The sequence below is a fragment of the Calliphora vicina genome, chromosome 4 (assembly GCF_958450345.1).
Source record: "Calliphora vicina chromosome 4, idCalVici1.1, whole genome shotgun sequence".
NCBI lineage: Eukaryota > Metazoa > Arthropoda > Insecta > Diptera > Calliphoridae > Calliphora > Calliphora vicina.
The window spans coordinates 69,865,685-69,882,256 of record NC_088783.1 but is presented as its reverse complement, the minus strand read 5'-3'; the positions used below and the strand labels follow the sequence as shown (position 1 = coordinate 69,882,256).

The window sequence follows — 16,572 nt, the reverse complement described above, 5'->3', positions numbered from 1 at the left end:
TTTAGACTACCACATCTGGACTTTTCATATGATCTGGATCTGTCAGTTAATATCTAGAGAGTGTTCTTCGTCATAAAATCTGGATCAATCAAGTATTGTGTAGTCAACAGGATGACACTTACAATTTTAGAATAACCATAGTATAAATACTTGAAGAATTAAGAAAATAAGTATATTTCTTTCCCCTTGAAAATATGGACCGATGACGCCATCAGAAATTTGTCTCATTGTAAAATGGATCGTTGCCCAAACAGATCACTCTTGATAACTCTTTATCCGTCCATGATGATTTGACATAACAAACTGAATAAATGACAGCCAATTCGACAGATGCTGCATCAACTGTCATAGTTCGGAAGTCCCAATTGGAAGACCCTATAAATCAAATAAATTATACATTTACCATTATACATACATATATATACATATATTGTATAAAATTTTAAATTTATTTAATCTCAGATTTCTTAATTTCATTCATTCGATCTCATTTCAATGGCAACCACAACTTTTAACAATCATATTCTTATATTTCTTTAAATTAACATTCTCTTCGTTTAGATGATAGAGTACGGGTAACGCACCCAAACGTGTTGGTGCACAACATGGTTTGGGTACTTTTTTCGGCTCCAAAAGATGCACCAGTGTCTGGACTATAGCATGATTGGTAGCATTCATGTGGGCGTTGAGGGGGAAATTACATTCACCGCTGCAGTAGTAAGCACCATAACCTTCAGGGGCGATAATCCAGTCCTGAAAAATTAAAAGGTTTAATTATTATTTTTTTATATTTGTATATTAAAGTTTATTGGATAAAAATAAGAGATACAGAATATACTATCTGTATTTAAGAGATTTGCGTTGTGTGAATTATATTTAGTAAACAATTTAAAATTGCTGTGATTAATCACTTATCATAATTCGAGGAAGTTAAAAATAAAATTAAATATTGTTACGAATTGGTATTTGAATTCAAATATTATGGTTTGTTGCATCATGTTTCTCAACATTTCTATTTCTGGAGACTTCTAATTGTGGACAATGTTGTTTATCGACCGATTAACAGCAGTTAATATAATTATGGACATTATTAACATTGCAGTGGAACATTACAAGATTGAATAAAAACAGCTCTGACCAGGACAACTTCGATTTTTGACCTATATCTGGATTACTAAGTCATTAATATAGACAATATGAATATCTAATGATAGATATTTCAAAGACCTTTGTAACGACGTATATAAGATCATAGTAAGTTGGACCTACAATGGGTCAAAATCGGAAAAAATATTTTTAACCAGAATTTTTTTTTCACCAAAAGTTATTTTTCGCTAAATATTAAAAAAAAAAATTTTAGAAAAACAATTCGAAATTTTTTTTTCTAAAAATTTAAAAAAAATTCATTTTGTTTACCTAAAAATATTTAAAATTTTTATTTTGAAGTACAATTTGGTGAAGGGTATATAAGAATATAGCTCTCTTACACTTACTGGAGGACTAATTTAACTAGTAAACCCGAGTATCATTTATGTCCAGAAAAGGACGAATCAACAGCAGTCATTCTACTAAATGTATAAATTTGTGTGGATGAATTAGCGGGTTATTCGTTATCGGAATTTTGGATTTGGTTGATGTTAAGCCGTTCTCTCTAGCCTCTTAACTTACTTTTATAAGGAACATTATACAGAGCTTGGAATAACTAATTAATTGTTGAACACAAGATCCAAATTTCATTACATTCCTGATGAAATGCAATAAAATAAGCTCTTCTCTATTACTTTAGAGGATTGCAAAGATAAACATTTTAAATGTCCACAAACACCCGAATAAACGAATAATAGTTATAGGATTAGAAAGTTTTAGTTTTCAATTGCTCGAATAATTTTCGTATAAAAACCGAATAATCGAAAAATTATTTAAATAATAGTCCGAATAATTAAACAAATTTGCACAGATGCTGTTTTTGGATGTTTAAATTAAAAAAAAATAATCATAATTAAAATTTGTTTGCATAATATTAGAATAATAATAAATACAATGAATTAAAGATTAAATAAACTAATACATTTCCAGAAAAGTTATATTCATGATTTTATATTAAAAAATCAGAAAGCTTTAGTTTTTTTTAATTCCACGGATAATTATTCGTATGTATAAAAATCGAATAACCAAATAATTATTAAAAAAATACAAATTTCCCTTTAATTCTGTTTTTGATTTCTAAATAAAAAACAAATAATCAAAATTTTTTTGCAAATACCCACCCACATAATTATTCGAATTTAAAGTCAAAGAATGCAGATTACCAAAAAAATACACCAATTGTTATTAGTATTAGTAGATAATTATTCGAACAAACATTGAGACTAAAATACAATTTTCCTCAATAATTATTCGAATAAAAAACCGGCTAATCAAATAAATTAATAGAAATGTTAATTATTTTTTTATTTTTATTTTAAAGCATCGGAAATATTTAGATTTTTATAAAAATTACGAATAAATTTTCACATCAAAACCTAATTAATGCATAATTATTCAAATAAAAAATCGAATAGTCAGAAATTTTTTTGATTGAAATGTGGTTTTTATTTTTCTATCTTAAATTCTTATCACATTCATTACATTTTTTTTAAAAAATATCCAAATAATTATTCGAATAAAAACCGAATAATCGAATAATTTTAGTTGAAAAAAAAAATCAAAAATCAATTACTCTAATAAAACCTAATTACTCTAATAAAAAAACAAAAAAATTTCCGAAAATTAGTTTTTGTATTTAAAAACCGAATAATCGGATAATTATTCGAATAATCTAAAAATTTTCCAAACAAATTTGTAAAATGTTTCAATAAAAACACCCGAATAATTATTCGAATAAAAAACCGAATAAATTCACAGAAATATAAATTGTTTTGTTATAATAATTATTCGAATAACAGTCCGACTAATCAAACAAATTAGTTGAAATTACGTTTTTGGATACTCGCCTAATTACTCTAATCAAAAAACAAAAGAAAATTTCCGAAAATTAGTTTTTGTATTTAAAACCCGAATAATCGGATAATTATTCGAATAAAATATCGAATAATTTAAAAATTTTCCAAACAAATTTGTAAAATGTTTCAATAAAAACACCCGAATAATTATTCGGATAAAAAACCGAATAAATTCACAGAAATATAAACTGTTTTGTTATTTTAAGGAACAGAACATTTGAATTTTGTACAAAATTCGAACAATCGAATAATTATTCGAATAACAGTCCGACTAATCAAACAAATTAGTTGAAATTACGTTTTTGGATTACATTTTTTTTTGCAAAATACCTAATTACTCTAATCAAAAAATAAAAGAAAATTTCCGAAAATTAGTTTTTGTATTTAAAAAACGAATAATCGGAATATTATTCGAATAAAAAATCGAATAAGCTAAAAATTGCCCAAGCAAATTTGTAAAATGTTTCAACAACAACACCCGAATAATTATTGGGATAAAAACCCGAATAAATGAACAGAAATGTAAACTGTACAGTTATTTTAAGGAACGGAACATTTGGATTTTGTACAACATTACGCTTATAAAAAACCGAATAATTACAGAAATATAAATTGTTTTGTTATTTTAAGAAACAGAACATTTGGATTTTGTACAAAATTCGAACAATCGAATAATTATTCGAATAACAGTCCGACTAATCAAACAAAATAGTTGAAATTACGTTTTTGGATACTCGCCTAATTACTCTAATCAAAAAACAAAAGAAAATTTCCGAAAATTTGTTTTTGTATTTAAAAACCGAATAATCGGAATATTATTCGAATAAAAAATCGAATAATCTAAAAATTTTCCAAACAAATTTGTAAAATGTTTCAACAAAAACACCCGAACAATTATTCGGATAAAAAACCGAATAAATTAACAGAAATGTAAACTGTTTAGTTATTTTAAGGAACAAAACATTTGGATTTTGTACAAAATTACGCTTATAAAAAACCAAATAATTATTAACAAGAAGTAGGCACAAACTATAGGTCTAAATTTCGTAAATTTTCAGTTAAAAAATTAATTTAACATTACAATGTGATATTTTAAAGTAAACATTTTTAATATTAAGACATGTGATATGCATTAACCATATCACATGTCTTAATATTAAAAATAGGGCTAGAATCATAAAACGTCTGAAAATAATGCATTACTTGTCACAACGAAATATATCCAAATTGCAGATACAATGGACAGCCCAAAATAGTTGCTGATGGGATAATTTTTGATGACAATGAGTCGAAGATCTCAAAAGATATACATAAATGCAATAAATGACCTTAAGATTACGGATATTTATAGACAAATAACCAGCCCTATCTGAAAATCACTAATAAAAGCTTTATTCCTATCCATAATCATGAGCAAATAGTTTTCGACACTTTAAATTATTGCCTAGCCTCTATATAGAGCCATTACGAGGATACATTTATTGTCGCAACAGATTCGAACTTATCGCAACAGAATGTGTCGTTCTCATAACACGAGAGTGTTGCCGATCGGATAATTTCTGATGATATATGATATACCTAATTGTTCCAGCAAGTGTATCCTAATAAATGTTCCCCTTTCTCAAATTATCTGAATGGAATATCGGTAGAATTTTATATCGGAATATCGTCCAGAAGGTCATTCCACTTGACATGTGTCCAAAGAAAATTCTATAAAATTTCGGAGGTTATAAATTTCCATAGCTTCCTTGCTAGGCAAGATCCGTCTAAACCAAACACAGATTCATGTTGAACTGATTTTTTTTTTAATTTAAGTTTGGTTGACGGAGTTAAAAAACTCTCAACTTGCCACGTCGATTTTAGTTCGCAGTCGACCTATATCTTCATATAGGAAGCTGGAACGTTAAATCATGTATTAAAAAGTTAGGTTATGAAAACCAAAAGTCGATTGCATGTGGGCAATGCAAACTTCGAGAAACTGTAACGCCAAACATTATCCAATGCGAGATTGAGCCGCAAAACTATCGAAGGCAGCGAAAAAGGGACGGCCTGATTGCCCTTAAGCGATAATGACAATGACGCGCGAGCTCTTTCTCCACCCAGAGCTGAATTACAACTAAAACTTAATTTGCTTGTCATTAAATCTTTGGCTTGCCGGTTTAATTGGCAACAAATTTGAAGCAGCAGCCACTCGTTAAACAGCAGTGTATTTACAATACTTCCGATGTCTCCTAGTTAAATCAACCAGATTCCCTGATGAAGGAGTATATTCGCCTAAGAATCATCCCTGATAGCTCATCCAAGTATGATAGGAATACGGATTGATAAAGAATTTGCGATTTATAAATGTTTCAGTTTATTTGAGAACATAAAAAACAGAAGTTATGTATAGGAGTTGCTGCTTCCTATACAAAAACAACGGGTCCATTGGTACTTCTTGAATGATGATCCTTCTGGTCGAAAGCCGAAATAATCAGTAACCCTAACCTAGTAATATTTGATTCCTATTTAAAATACTTACACGCCAACCCAAATCCTTAAAATCAATATACAAAGTTTGCATTTGACAGCTGCGCACACTCTCACTGGGACCATCGATTAAGGGATTGACAATATCGGTCTTCTTGCGGCGTCTAGGATGTGTATTACGCTTTTGACGGCTATGACGTTTAACAGTTTTAATAAGCTACACCAAAAAGAAGAAAAAAAAATAAAACATTAGTTAAAATCCTCAATTTTGAAACGAACACAAAACTAACCTCTGGTCCCCGGAAAAAGCCAATCATAAATGGTTGATATTCATCATCTCCCTTAGGATGTACCAGACCAATATCATCCAGTTTTACTTCTCTATCGGGTTTTGTAACAGCATGAGCTCCTATATAGATGCCTCTATTATCTTTAGGATCCAATAGCCAGGCACTTAAGCCTTCTGTCACATTCATTTCCAGCCAGCCCTGATAGTCGGCGGTGGTATTCATCGTTGATAAAACTTCCAGTTCACGTTCATGACCACTGGTTTTAGCAATGGAATAAACAGTAATGGTGAATTCCTTGCCACTTGTGGCCCATTTGCCCTGTGAGGGATTCTGATATATGCGCAATTCGGCCATCATAAGGTAATTATCGTCGGGCACATCGCTAACATCAAACCACAAACGGCGTCCATGTTCATGTCGTACCTCATCAACATGGTGGTCTGCAGAATTGATAAATAAAACATAAAAAGGAATGAGAAAAAATTAACAAAAGTGCTTAGTAATCTAAAATGCGATTTAAAACAAGATATAAAGAAAACAAGTAAGAGAGCTATATTCGGCTGTGCCGAATTTTATATACCCTTCACCAAATTATACTTCAAAATAAAAATTTTAAATATTTTTAGGAAACAAAATTTATTTTTTTTTCCAAAGTTGTTTTTTATTTTTTTGGAAAACAAAATTTTTCGAATTGTTTTTTTTAATTTTTTTTTTTTTAAATTTAAAATTTTTTTTTTGTTTTTTTAATATTTAGCGAAGGGTATGACAAGTAAGAAAGTAGAGTCGGTCAAGCCCGACCATATAATACCCTACACTGAGTAAATGAGCAAAAACATTTTTCTTTTAAAATGTCAACCATTTATTTTCGAGGGTTATTTGCGGAAGCGGGCCTTAATGGGAGCTATTAATCATTATGGACCGATCGCCATGAAATTAGGTCGCGTAATTTATTTGTGTGCTCGTCAAACAGTTTTTGCGCACAAGTTTACATGGACAAGCACCCAGCCGTCCGGCCAGACAGACAGACGGACATCGTTAAATCGACTCAGAAAGTTATTCCTAGTCGATCGGTACAAACGCAAAGTACCATCTCCATTATAGTGATGTAGGGTATAACTACACACAACAGATACATGAACGAGTAGGCGGTTCGATCGTCTTTACAGACAATCAGTCTGTATTCATGCCACATTTAAACTGGTTCAAGCTGTGTTCGAAATGAGTTCTTCTTTTGAAATTGTGTGTGTTCTTTCCTTCTTGGAATGTTCGTTGTGAAGCTACAGGTAGAAGGAATCATAAATTTCGTGACTCAAACAAAAAAGGCGCCTAAACCATTCAGTTTTATTTTTGGTTAGTTTCCTTTATCTTCTTTTTGGTTGGTTTTACGACTATAATTTTTTTTACTGGCCATAATTGAGTCATTATCAGTGATATTAAATATTTTGTGAGTTATTAGGGCTACATAAATGTACATTAAATATCCGTACAAGGATATTTAACGAAAGAGAAAACAGTTGAAGTGTATTTTTGAGTTCAACTTCTGCTAATAGAGATATGAGTATGAGTAAATTCAAATTCAAACATCAAACACCCAATTCCATATTAAATAAATCAAATGAACAGACCCTATTGTCACTTTATTGTTCCCTTGGGACATGTTTGGACATCTTGGTGATACACCACAACTTTATATTATACCCCAAGGGAAAATATGGAGTGACATAGAGGCTTTAAAGGAGCATGGACCTGATTCCTGGTAAGACTAGATTCTTATCTAGTACTGCGGGAGTCAGTAGCGTCAGGACTTGTGCTGGCTGACTATTGGTGAGGTCACTTTTGTGAACACGTATTGGCTGTGTTTAAAAACTCAAAGTGGGTAGAAGATCGTTGTTTAAAGGACTGATATTTGGGCTAGTGACAAATTTCGGGCCACCAATAGGTGTTGTTGCCGAAACAACAAGGTCATTAAAAGTAGCAGATAACAATTGGCGTAGTGCTCAGGAAACGTATTAGAGTGGTGCCATACTGATTTATTGATCGTTGTGCTTAGTTCTCGGTTGATGTCTTGACGCATTGATTTTATCGAGCGTTAAGGCCATCGTGAGGAACTAATGTTAATTTTAGAAACGTTGTCACTTTTCTGATAAGTAAATCGAACCCTTATCGCACAATAAATTAATCCCTTAATTAAGGACTTAATATACAATTTAACTTCTGGGAAGAAAAGTTTTAAATATTATTGAAAATTCAACTTTAGTTTTAGATCCATTTAGCTTTTTAATTTCACTTACTTTTATTTAAAAATGTCATTATAATATCACTCTGATCGATGGCTTTCTTATCGAGATCGGTTATAAAGTTTTCCTGTTCCTGTAGATCACGTTTTGAACGCACTAATGGCGCTGGTTCATCATTGTTTTCCTCTTCTTTGAGACGGTGGTAAACGTCTAAAAGAAATTGTGGTGCTGATTTTCTAAAAAAAAATAATATTTAAAACATTTGTTAAATAGTATAACTCAAGTGCTTTGAATTATTAGCAAATTAATATTAAATTATTTCTATATAGTACAAAATTTTGTTTATATAATAAACTAGTTGCTTAATACTCTTTAAATTATATTTCAATGTATCATATTAATAATACCGAAATTGTTTTAACAAAATATTAAGCAAAATTTTATTTAATTTTAATATTAAAGGTATTTTCAGACTACAACACTGAGTATTATTAAAGGTATTTATAGACGGCAATACTGAGTATTAACACTTTTCAAATTTAAAATATTATTGAAATCATTCGGTATTTCATGAAATCGTTTCGAAAAAAAACATTTATTGTTTACACGATAGTATTACAAATATTTTATTTCTTTGTTGATTGATATTTTTCTGCAAACTTTATTTTTATTTTATATTTTCTTGACACTTTTGTTTGCCGTATTTTATTTATAAATACATACCCGATACATATGAAAATAACAAGTTTTTGAATTTTTTTAAATAAATTTTGAATACCGACCGTAAATCAAAAAAATCATTCGTATTTTTTTGAAAATCAAATACAAATTTTGTTTAGACGATGAAATTGTATTATGATACTTGAGTTTTTGACAAATATTAATACTCAGTATTGCTGTCTGTAAATGCCTTAATACTTGTTAAAAACTCAAGTATCATAATACAATTGCATCGTCTAAACAAATAATACAAATTCGGTATTCAAAATTTGTAAATAAGAATTCAAAAACACGTACAAATAATAAAATTGTTTTATCAAAATGGGTGCTCTGTTCAGGCAACGTTACGCGCTTCGCCCATTTTATCGAAGTGGCCCAATTCTGGATGAATGGATACGTCAATAAACGAAATTGTCGAATTTGTGACAATACCTATCCACATGAGATCCAAGAACGTCCAGTACATCACGAAAAAGTCACTGTTTGGTGTGGATTTTGGGCTGACGGCATCACCGGTCCATATTTCTTTGAGAAAGACGTTGGCCAGGCCGGACGGTCAACGGCGAGCTCTATAGGTCGATGATTACCAACATATTTTAGCATATAGGATGGCGCTACCTATCACATTGGACATTCTGCAAGAGCGATTTGGGGGCATGGTCATCTCACGTTGAGATGATGTAAACTCTGGTTACTCGTAACTGATCTGGTTGATACATCAAACATTTTTCGTAAATTTTTTTAAACACCCTAAATTTTAAGCTATTTTTTGATAAAATAATATTTCTACTGCAATTTAATATTGTTTTTATGTTTTCGAAATAAAAACTGAAGAGATTATTTTCAAACGCACCTTTTTTATTGATATCAATTTGATACATTGCGACTAGTTTCGATTGAAAATGATTGCGACTAACGTAGGGTTAAAATATAGGAAGCGCTTAATGAAAGACCCTCTATTTATAAATACAAATAAGGTAAACAAAAATTTTAAGAAAAATTAAAATAAAAACAAGTAGGAGAGCTATAATCGGTTGTGCCGAATCTTATATACCCTTCACCAAATTATACTTCAAAATAAAAATATTTTTAGGTAAACAAAATTTGTTTTTCCAAAGTTGTTTTTTCATTTTTTAGAAAAAAAATTTTAAATTTTTTTTTTATTTTTTTTTTTAAATTATAAATTTTTTGGGTTTTTTAATATTTTTTTTGTGAAAAAAAAATTCGGGTTAAAAAATATTTCTTCCGATTTTGACCCATTGTAGGTCCAACTTACTATGGTCTTATATAAGTCGTTGCAAAGGTCTTTGAAATATTTATCATTAGATATCTATATTGTCTATATTAATGACTTAGTAATCCAGATATAAGTCAAAAACAAGGTTGTCCTGATTTTTTCCTTATATCTTAGCCATTTGTGGGCCGATTTCCACGATTTTAAATAGCAACCGAGCTAGAAGAATTTCGAAAATATTTATGTATGAATCGTGTATGTAAGTTATTTCGGGACTTCAGAAAGTTGATTTCAACAGACAGACGCAGAGACAGATAGACAGACATGGCTTAATCGACTCAGCTATCTATAAGGATCCAGAATATATATACTTTATAGGGTCGGAAAATTATATTGTGGAAATTACAAACGGAATGACAAACTTATATATACCCTTCTCACGAAGTTGAAGGGTATTTTTGCAAACTTTATAAGTTTGCAAAAAAATATGTGTCAACCGAAAATGTTGGTCAAAAATTGATCAAAAAAAATAGATAAAAAACATTGTGGTGAAATCATGTATGTAAGTTATTCGGGGTCTTCAGAAAGTTGATTTCAACATACAGACGGATAGACGGGCATGACTATAACGATCCAGATAATATGTGCTTTAGTTATCGACCCCTTTTCTGGTATTTCCCTTGTTAAATGCAAGATGGCTGTTCAGTAGAAACTATATGAGGCTGCACAAAACAGGTGGACTAATGAACCTTCCTGTGCTACAGCGAGGTCAACTTGGCCCGTATATGATGCCAGCAGGACGAATCTACTTATAGAATACCGTCGCGAGCAAATATGGCTAATTGTCTCCTTTATTACAGGACACTGTTTAATTGGGGCACATGCTAGAAGAATGAGCCTAGGGTACAATGATTACTGTAGAAGCTGTCATAATGAAAAAGATCACCTTTTCTGCCAATGCCCGGCTCTGACAAACCTGAGGGAACGCATCCTCGGATTTTTATTCCTATCATGCTTGGATGAGCTATCAAGGATGAATCTTAAACGAATCTACTCCTTCATCCGAGAATCCGACTGATTTAACTTGGAGGTAACGGAAGTATTGTAAATACTCTGCAGTCTACCCCTTGGGTATCACAATGGGATCAGATTTGAATGGACCATGGAACCGAACCTAACCTACTTATATATACCCTTACCACTCATGATGAAGGCTATAATAAAATATTTGAAATACTATCGAAACGATTTCGTGACATACCGAATAATTTTAATAATATTTTAATTTTGAAATGTATAAATACTCAGCAATGTATTGTCGTCTGTAAATACCTTAAGCAATACATATTTATTGTTTGACATTAACATTTTTGCATTCAACTTAATTTGTCTACATTTTGTCTACAAATCAAATTTTTAACATCAATTTTTATATCATTTTTGTATCAGATAACATGTTGAATGGTGTTAAACAGTTAATAAGTAAAATGATCCTCTTTAAATTGTAAAATACTTGGCATTTAGTTGAGTACATACACAAAACAGATGGTAATCACAACAATTATTTGTCAATAGTAATTTCGTTTATCGAATTTTGTCACTGTACTTAAGCGAAAAACATAACGTTAAACATTGTTTAAATAATGGAATCGATAGTCAAATGTTAACAATATGCAAACATAAGGTAATTTTTCATTAGTGGAATGACCAAATACCATTGTTTTATACAAGATCAGTATAACATCCTTAATGAAATTCATTAAACAGAATGAAGCATTATACGAATGTAAATATTTCCAGGTCTTCTCCTCCTATCCAACATAAAATAATACATTCAAATGGAATTTGTAGAGTCGTTTCCTTTCGACATAAGCCATATATATTAGAATCAATATGATTACTCCTCCATAGGCCTCTCAAACGAATTTCCAATATTGTAAGTGGTAGAGAAGAATTCTAAAACAAAGATTATTATCGAAAAATGTGAGTATCGGAAACAAGTTCCTTAATCTCATCAAAACACATTAAATTTGAATATCAATAAAATAGCGAATTATCTAATTAATGTAGCCATGATCAATAAAATTAAATTACCTAGTCATTTATAAGCCTATTCGAACTTTCCTAGATGTAGTTGAGTACTCTAAAGTAGTATTTAAAGCCCCGATACTACATATTGCTGTCATTTAGAAACATGTTCACTCTCTCCTGGAAATGGTCGAGAATTCATAATAGACTTTGAAGCACCAACCCGTACATAAAAGCCGTATTCCAGCTTTAACTGAAAGACGGTATTCTGAATTTCTCAAGAAGACCCCAGGTCGTCATCCATGCTTAGTTATCCCTAATCGTTTTCCACCTGTAATAAATTAAAACATTGAACAACCTTCCAAAGTCCGTTAGTGTAAGATCTTTGCAAAGTGATATGTTATTGCTCTCCAGCATACCGAAAAACATTTAAAATTTCGTAGCTGACCGTGAAACACTGTGAAGTTCGAATTATGTAGAGAAATTAATGTAGTAAAAAGAACCGAAATGTCGGAAGGTTCTTCATTAAGCGCTTTCTTTAAATTCAAATAAAACAAAGGCCTACCAGTGTGTTTGGAATTTCGCCGTGCAAATGTCCTCAGCGGCTTGAAACATAACTTTTCCAATGGGAAAAGTTATGTTTCCAATGAGCGCAGCTGTGGTTTGTGGCTTAGTCCCATAGACCTGCACTATCTCAAAGGCCAGTTCATATCTCCTTCACGTGGGATGACCATGCCCTCATATTGATCGAGCAGAATGTCTAATGTTGCACGTAGCTCCATCTTGTTGAATCCACATTTCGTTGGTATCCGAAAATCCACACCAAACTGTGACTTTTTCGGGATACATTGGACACTTTTGAATCGCATGTGGATTGGTATCGCCCCAAATTGGACAATTTGATTGTTGACGTACACATTCATCCAGAAATGGGCCTCACCAAAAAATGGTCGAAACTTGCTGAGCGTTGTCCTAACAGAAGACCCATTATGATAAAATAATTTTATCATTTGCACGTGTTGTTAAACTCTATATCCGTCCATGGTGATTTGGCAAAACAAACGGAATAAATGACAGCCAATTCGACAGATGTTCGGAAGTCCCTATTTGAAGACCTTTTCCGATTTACATTTTTATAACCTTAACCGAAATGTGAAAATCAAATTCCATTGAGAGGAATCTCCTCAATTGATGCTAATTAAATATTGTTCCAAAGGTACTGTAGAAAAGTTTTGAACGTTTTCATATGGACGAAGTTAGTGATTTACCATCCTCCGATTAAACAAAAATTGAAAAAACCGTTGAGTATAAACCATCATGTTGACAAAAATTTAACGTATTCAAGCTGTCTGTGAAATACTGCTAATTTTGGAAAACGCAACTGGGAGCCCAGTTTTTCGATTCCCTTTTTATACCCTTCACCTTCGTGAGAAGGGTATATATAAGTTTGTTATTCCGTTTGTAATTTCCACAATATAATTGTCCGCCCCTATAAAGTATATATATTCCGGATCCTTATAGATAGCGGAGTCGATTAAGCAATGTCCATCTGTCTGTCTGTTGAAATCAATTTTCGGGATCCAAATCTTCAATAATTCTATCAGACATGCTTTCGAGAAGTTTCCTATTTAAAATCAGCAAAATCGGTCCACAAATGGCTGAGATATGAGGAAAAAACCAGGACAACTTCGATTTTTGACCTCTATCTGGATTACTAAGTCATTAATATAGACAATGTGGATATCTTATGATAGATATTTCAAAGACCTTTGCAACGACGTATACACTGGTGCATATTCCTCTAAACGCACTTAATTTGTTTCTGTATTTTTGTTATATCTTTGTTGTTCTCATCCAAATGCAAAATTTAACTTTTTTCCGACAAAAATGAATAGTGCGATTTATAACGAACTTTTGGAAGATGCTCTTCTCTCATTTATAGTTGAAGATTGCATATTCCAACAAGATAATGCTGCAATCCATGTTTCTAAGCAATCGAAATCTTGGTTTAATGAACATAGCCTTCCTCTGTTGGATTGGCTGGCTTCTAGTCCGGACTTAAACCCAATGGAGAACTTGTGGGGATACATTGCCCGTAAAGTTTATGCAAATAATGCCCAGAATGAAAGCATAATGACTGTGACAGAGCTGAAACTAAGAATTAAACAAGTCTGGGAGGAAATTGATTCCAATCTGCTTAAAAAATTAGTGGAATCAATACCAGGCCGTATTTTTGAAACAATCCATAACAAAGGATCATCCACACATAATTAATAATGCTACAGTGGCCCATAAATTAAAGTGCGTTTATAGGAAAATACCCTTAAAAATGGCTGTTAACCCAGATATGCACAGTCGAATATAGCTCTCTTACTTGTTTATTAAATCTTGATCTTTTAAAGATTTGTTTAAATATAAAGAATATATATAAGAGTTCTTCAAGGGTTAAGGGATGAAAAGAAAAAATGTTTTCAAAGATTCGTTTCAAATTGGAAAATTTTATCCAAGATTAGATAATGATGTCAAAGTACTACATATATGATCGGCAAATATTTGGGAACATAACCTTATCATAACCATGATAACCATGTAGTCGACATGTTATCATCGATATCCTAACTTGAAAATACAACTTGTAAATTGATTGATTGAACTAGTCACGGAATTCAGAATTAAAGTCAATTTCCACATGTAGAGGATGCCCGAAATAAGTTAATCGTAATAGAAAAAATAGAAAAATCCACTCCTTCAAACTTACCTCAACGACAAATGACTATGTTTCCTTCTCGGACGTTCGGGTAAACCCAAAAACTCCAGTATTTCATACGAAGCCGCCCATTTTTCCTCCTCATCCAAGGCACGATGCATTATAGTTTGATCGTGGCCATTATCCACATAAATACCCGATTGACTGGCGTTGACCATAATACTGGACGGATTATAAGGGGTCAAACAGCCCATTAAAACTGTTAAAACGATTAGCAATAACAAATGGCAACTTTTTGTTAGAGAAACACACAATTGTGTAGACATATTCCAAATGCAATTGAAAGACATGATGGCTGGTTGGTGGGTGAGCTGAATATTACTTTTATAGGGCACTGTTTTGTGTTATGGGGAAGTGTTGTTTAAGGTTGTTTAATTTTTAATTACATGAATTACAAATAAAATAAACATGTGGAATAGCAATGTAAATGAGTAGAGTATTTACTGGATTTTGGTTTGTTTGTTTTTTTTTTGTATTTTATTGTTGTAATAGTTTATAGGATTTTATCACTTGTGCAGCGTTTGAGTATCAATATAAAAATTTGTAGTAAAGATTGTTGCCACTTTGATATTTATAACGATCAAGAGAGATTTTTTGCAGTGTTTTTTTTTTGTGGTTCGAGGAAAAATTAAGCGCCGCTGATCGCTCTTTTTTGTGTGATTATTTTGTTATAGATGTTGTTGATGAGTTTGACGATTGATGATTGTTTACATTTAAATAATTTCAACTATTTACTGCTGGGAGGTGAATTGTTTAGAACTCAAGTAGCAAAGAAAACTGATCATTATTTATTGTTTTCAATAAATTCTGCTCACGTTGTACTGATGAAAGATGCTCCTAATCACATAAAATACATATCGAATGCGCCGATTAAAATCAAATATACAGGCCAGGCCGGCTGCTAAGTAGTGGTAGGTAGCAACTTGCCACACTTACTACAATGAGTGGTTTTCTCTTGAAATGCTCTCACTCTATCTCTCTCCTATAGCCGTAAACCTTACACCGGTCACTACTAGTACTTAACCAGATGAACTCACTCACTCCCTCTCTGGTGAGATCTTAGTAGATCGTCGTAATAATACCACTTGATATCAAGTGTGTGCGCGTTATTAATGTGCAATTAACTAGAAATTATTTATATTCTTTATATTTTTATTGTGTATATATTCCACACAATTTTGTTTATTTGTTGTTGCTGTCGCTGTTGTTGATCTGATGGATCTGGTGTGCTGGTATGTGGCGGGTGTATTCCGGGGTTAAGTAAGTAAGCAAGTACAATACAATATGATAAAAAACAATAAAGTTTTTTTTATAAACAAATTCCTGTAGTATTTAAATCTGTCCAATCTAAATGAAAATGAAACGTGCGAATATGTGTGTTAATTGCTTTTAATTGTTTTAAATATTTGCTACTCTTGAAAAATATTATTTTCAGTCGTTAATTTTATTCACTCATTTCACATCAAATCTTTCAGTTCAGTTGTTTTTAATACTTTTTAAACCAGGCCTGCAAAAATCAAATTTTGACAACTTTTTTAAGAAAGAAACAAACAAAAAAAAACAACTCCAACAAACAGGTTTTTTCTGTGAGTGTAAACATGAACAAGTATTTCAAAAATATGAAAACACACCAACAAATAAATAACTTATTAAAACTTCCTTGGTTTTTTATACTTTTATTTCATTAAATACTTTTATATTTTTTTTAAATTCACCACTTTCTTTAAAGATTTTCTTTATTTTTTATTATTTTGCGTTTTATTTTAATAAAACTAATTTGCTAGATTTGTTTATTATAAAGAAATAAATAAAAATTCTTTTATTC

General features: G+C 31.4%; 1 protein-coding gene across 1 annotated transcript; it reads right to left on the bottom strand.

Moving 5' to 3' along the window:
* Window positions 1-428: 428 nt before the first annotated feature.
* gbb (glass bottom boat) lies at window positions 429-16,277 on the bottom strand. Its single transcript, XM_065508793.1, has 5 exons — window positions 14,739-16,277; window positions 8,053-8,234; window positions 5,762-6,201; window positions 5,524-5,688; window positions 429-753 (listed from the first exon to the last, which is right to left on the bottom strand). The coding sequence occupies exons 1-5, from the start codon at window positions 15,035-15,037 to the stop codon at window positions 493-495; spliced, it is 1,347 nt and encodes a 448-aa protein (XP_065364865.1). The 5' UTR covers window positions 15,038-16,277; the 3' UTR covers window positions 429-492.
* Between the last annotated feature and the right edge of the window lie 295 nt (window positions 16,278-16,572).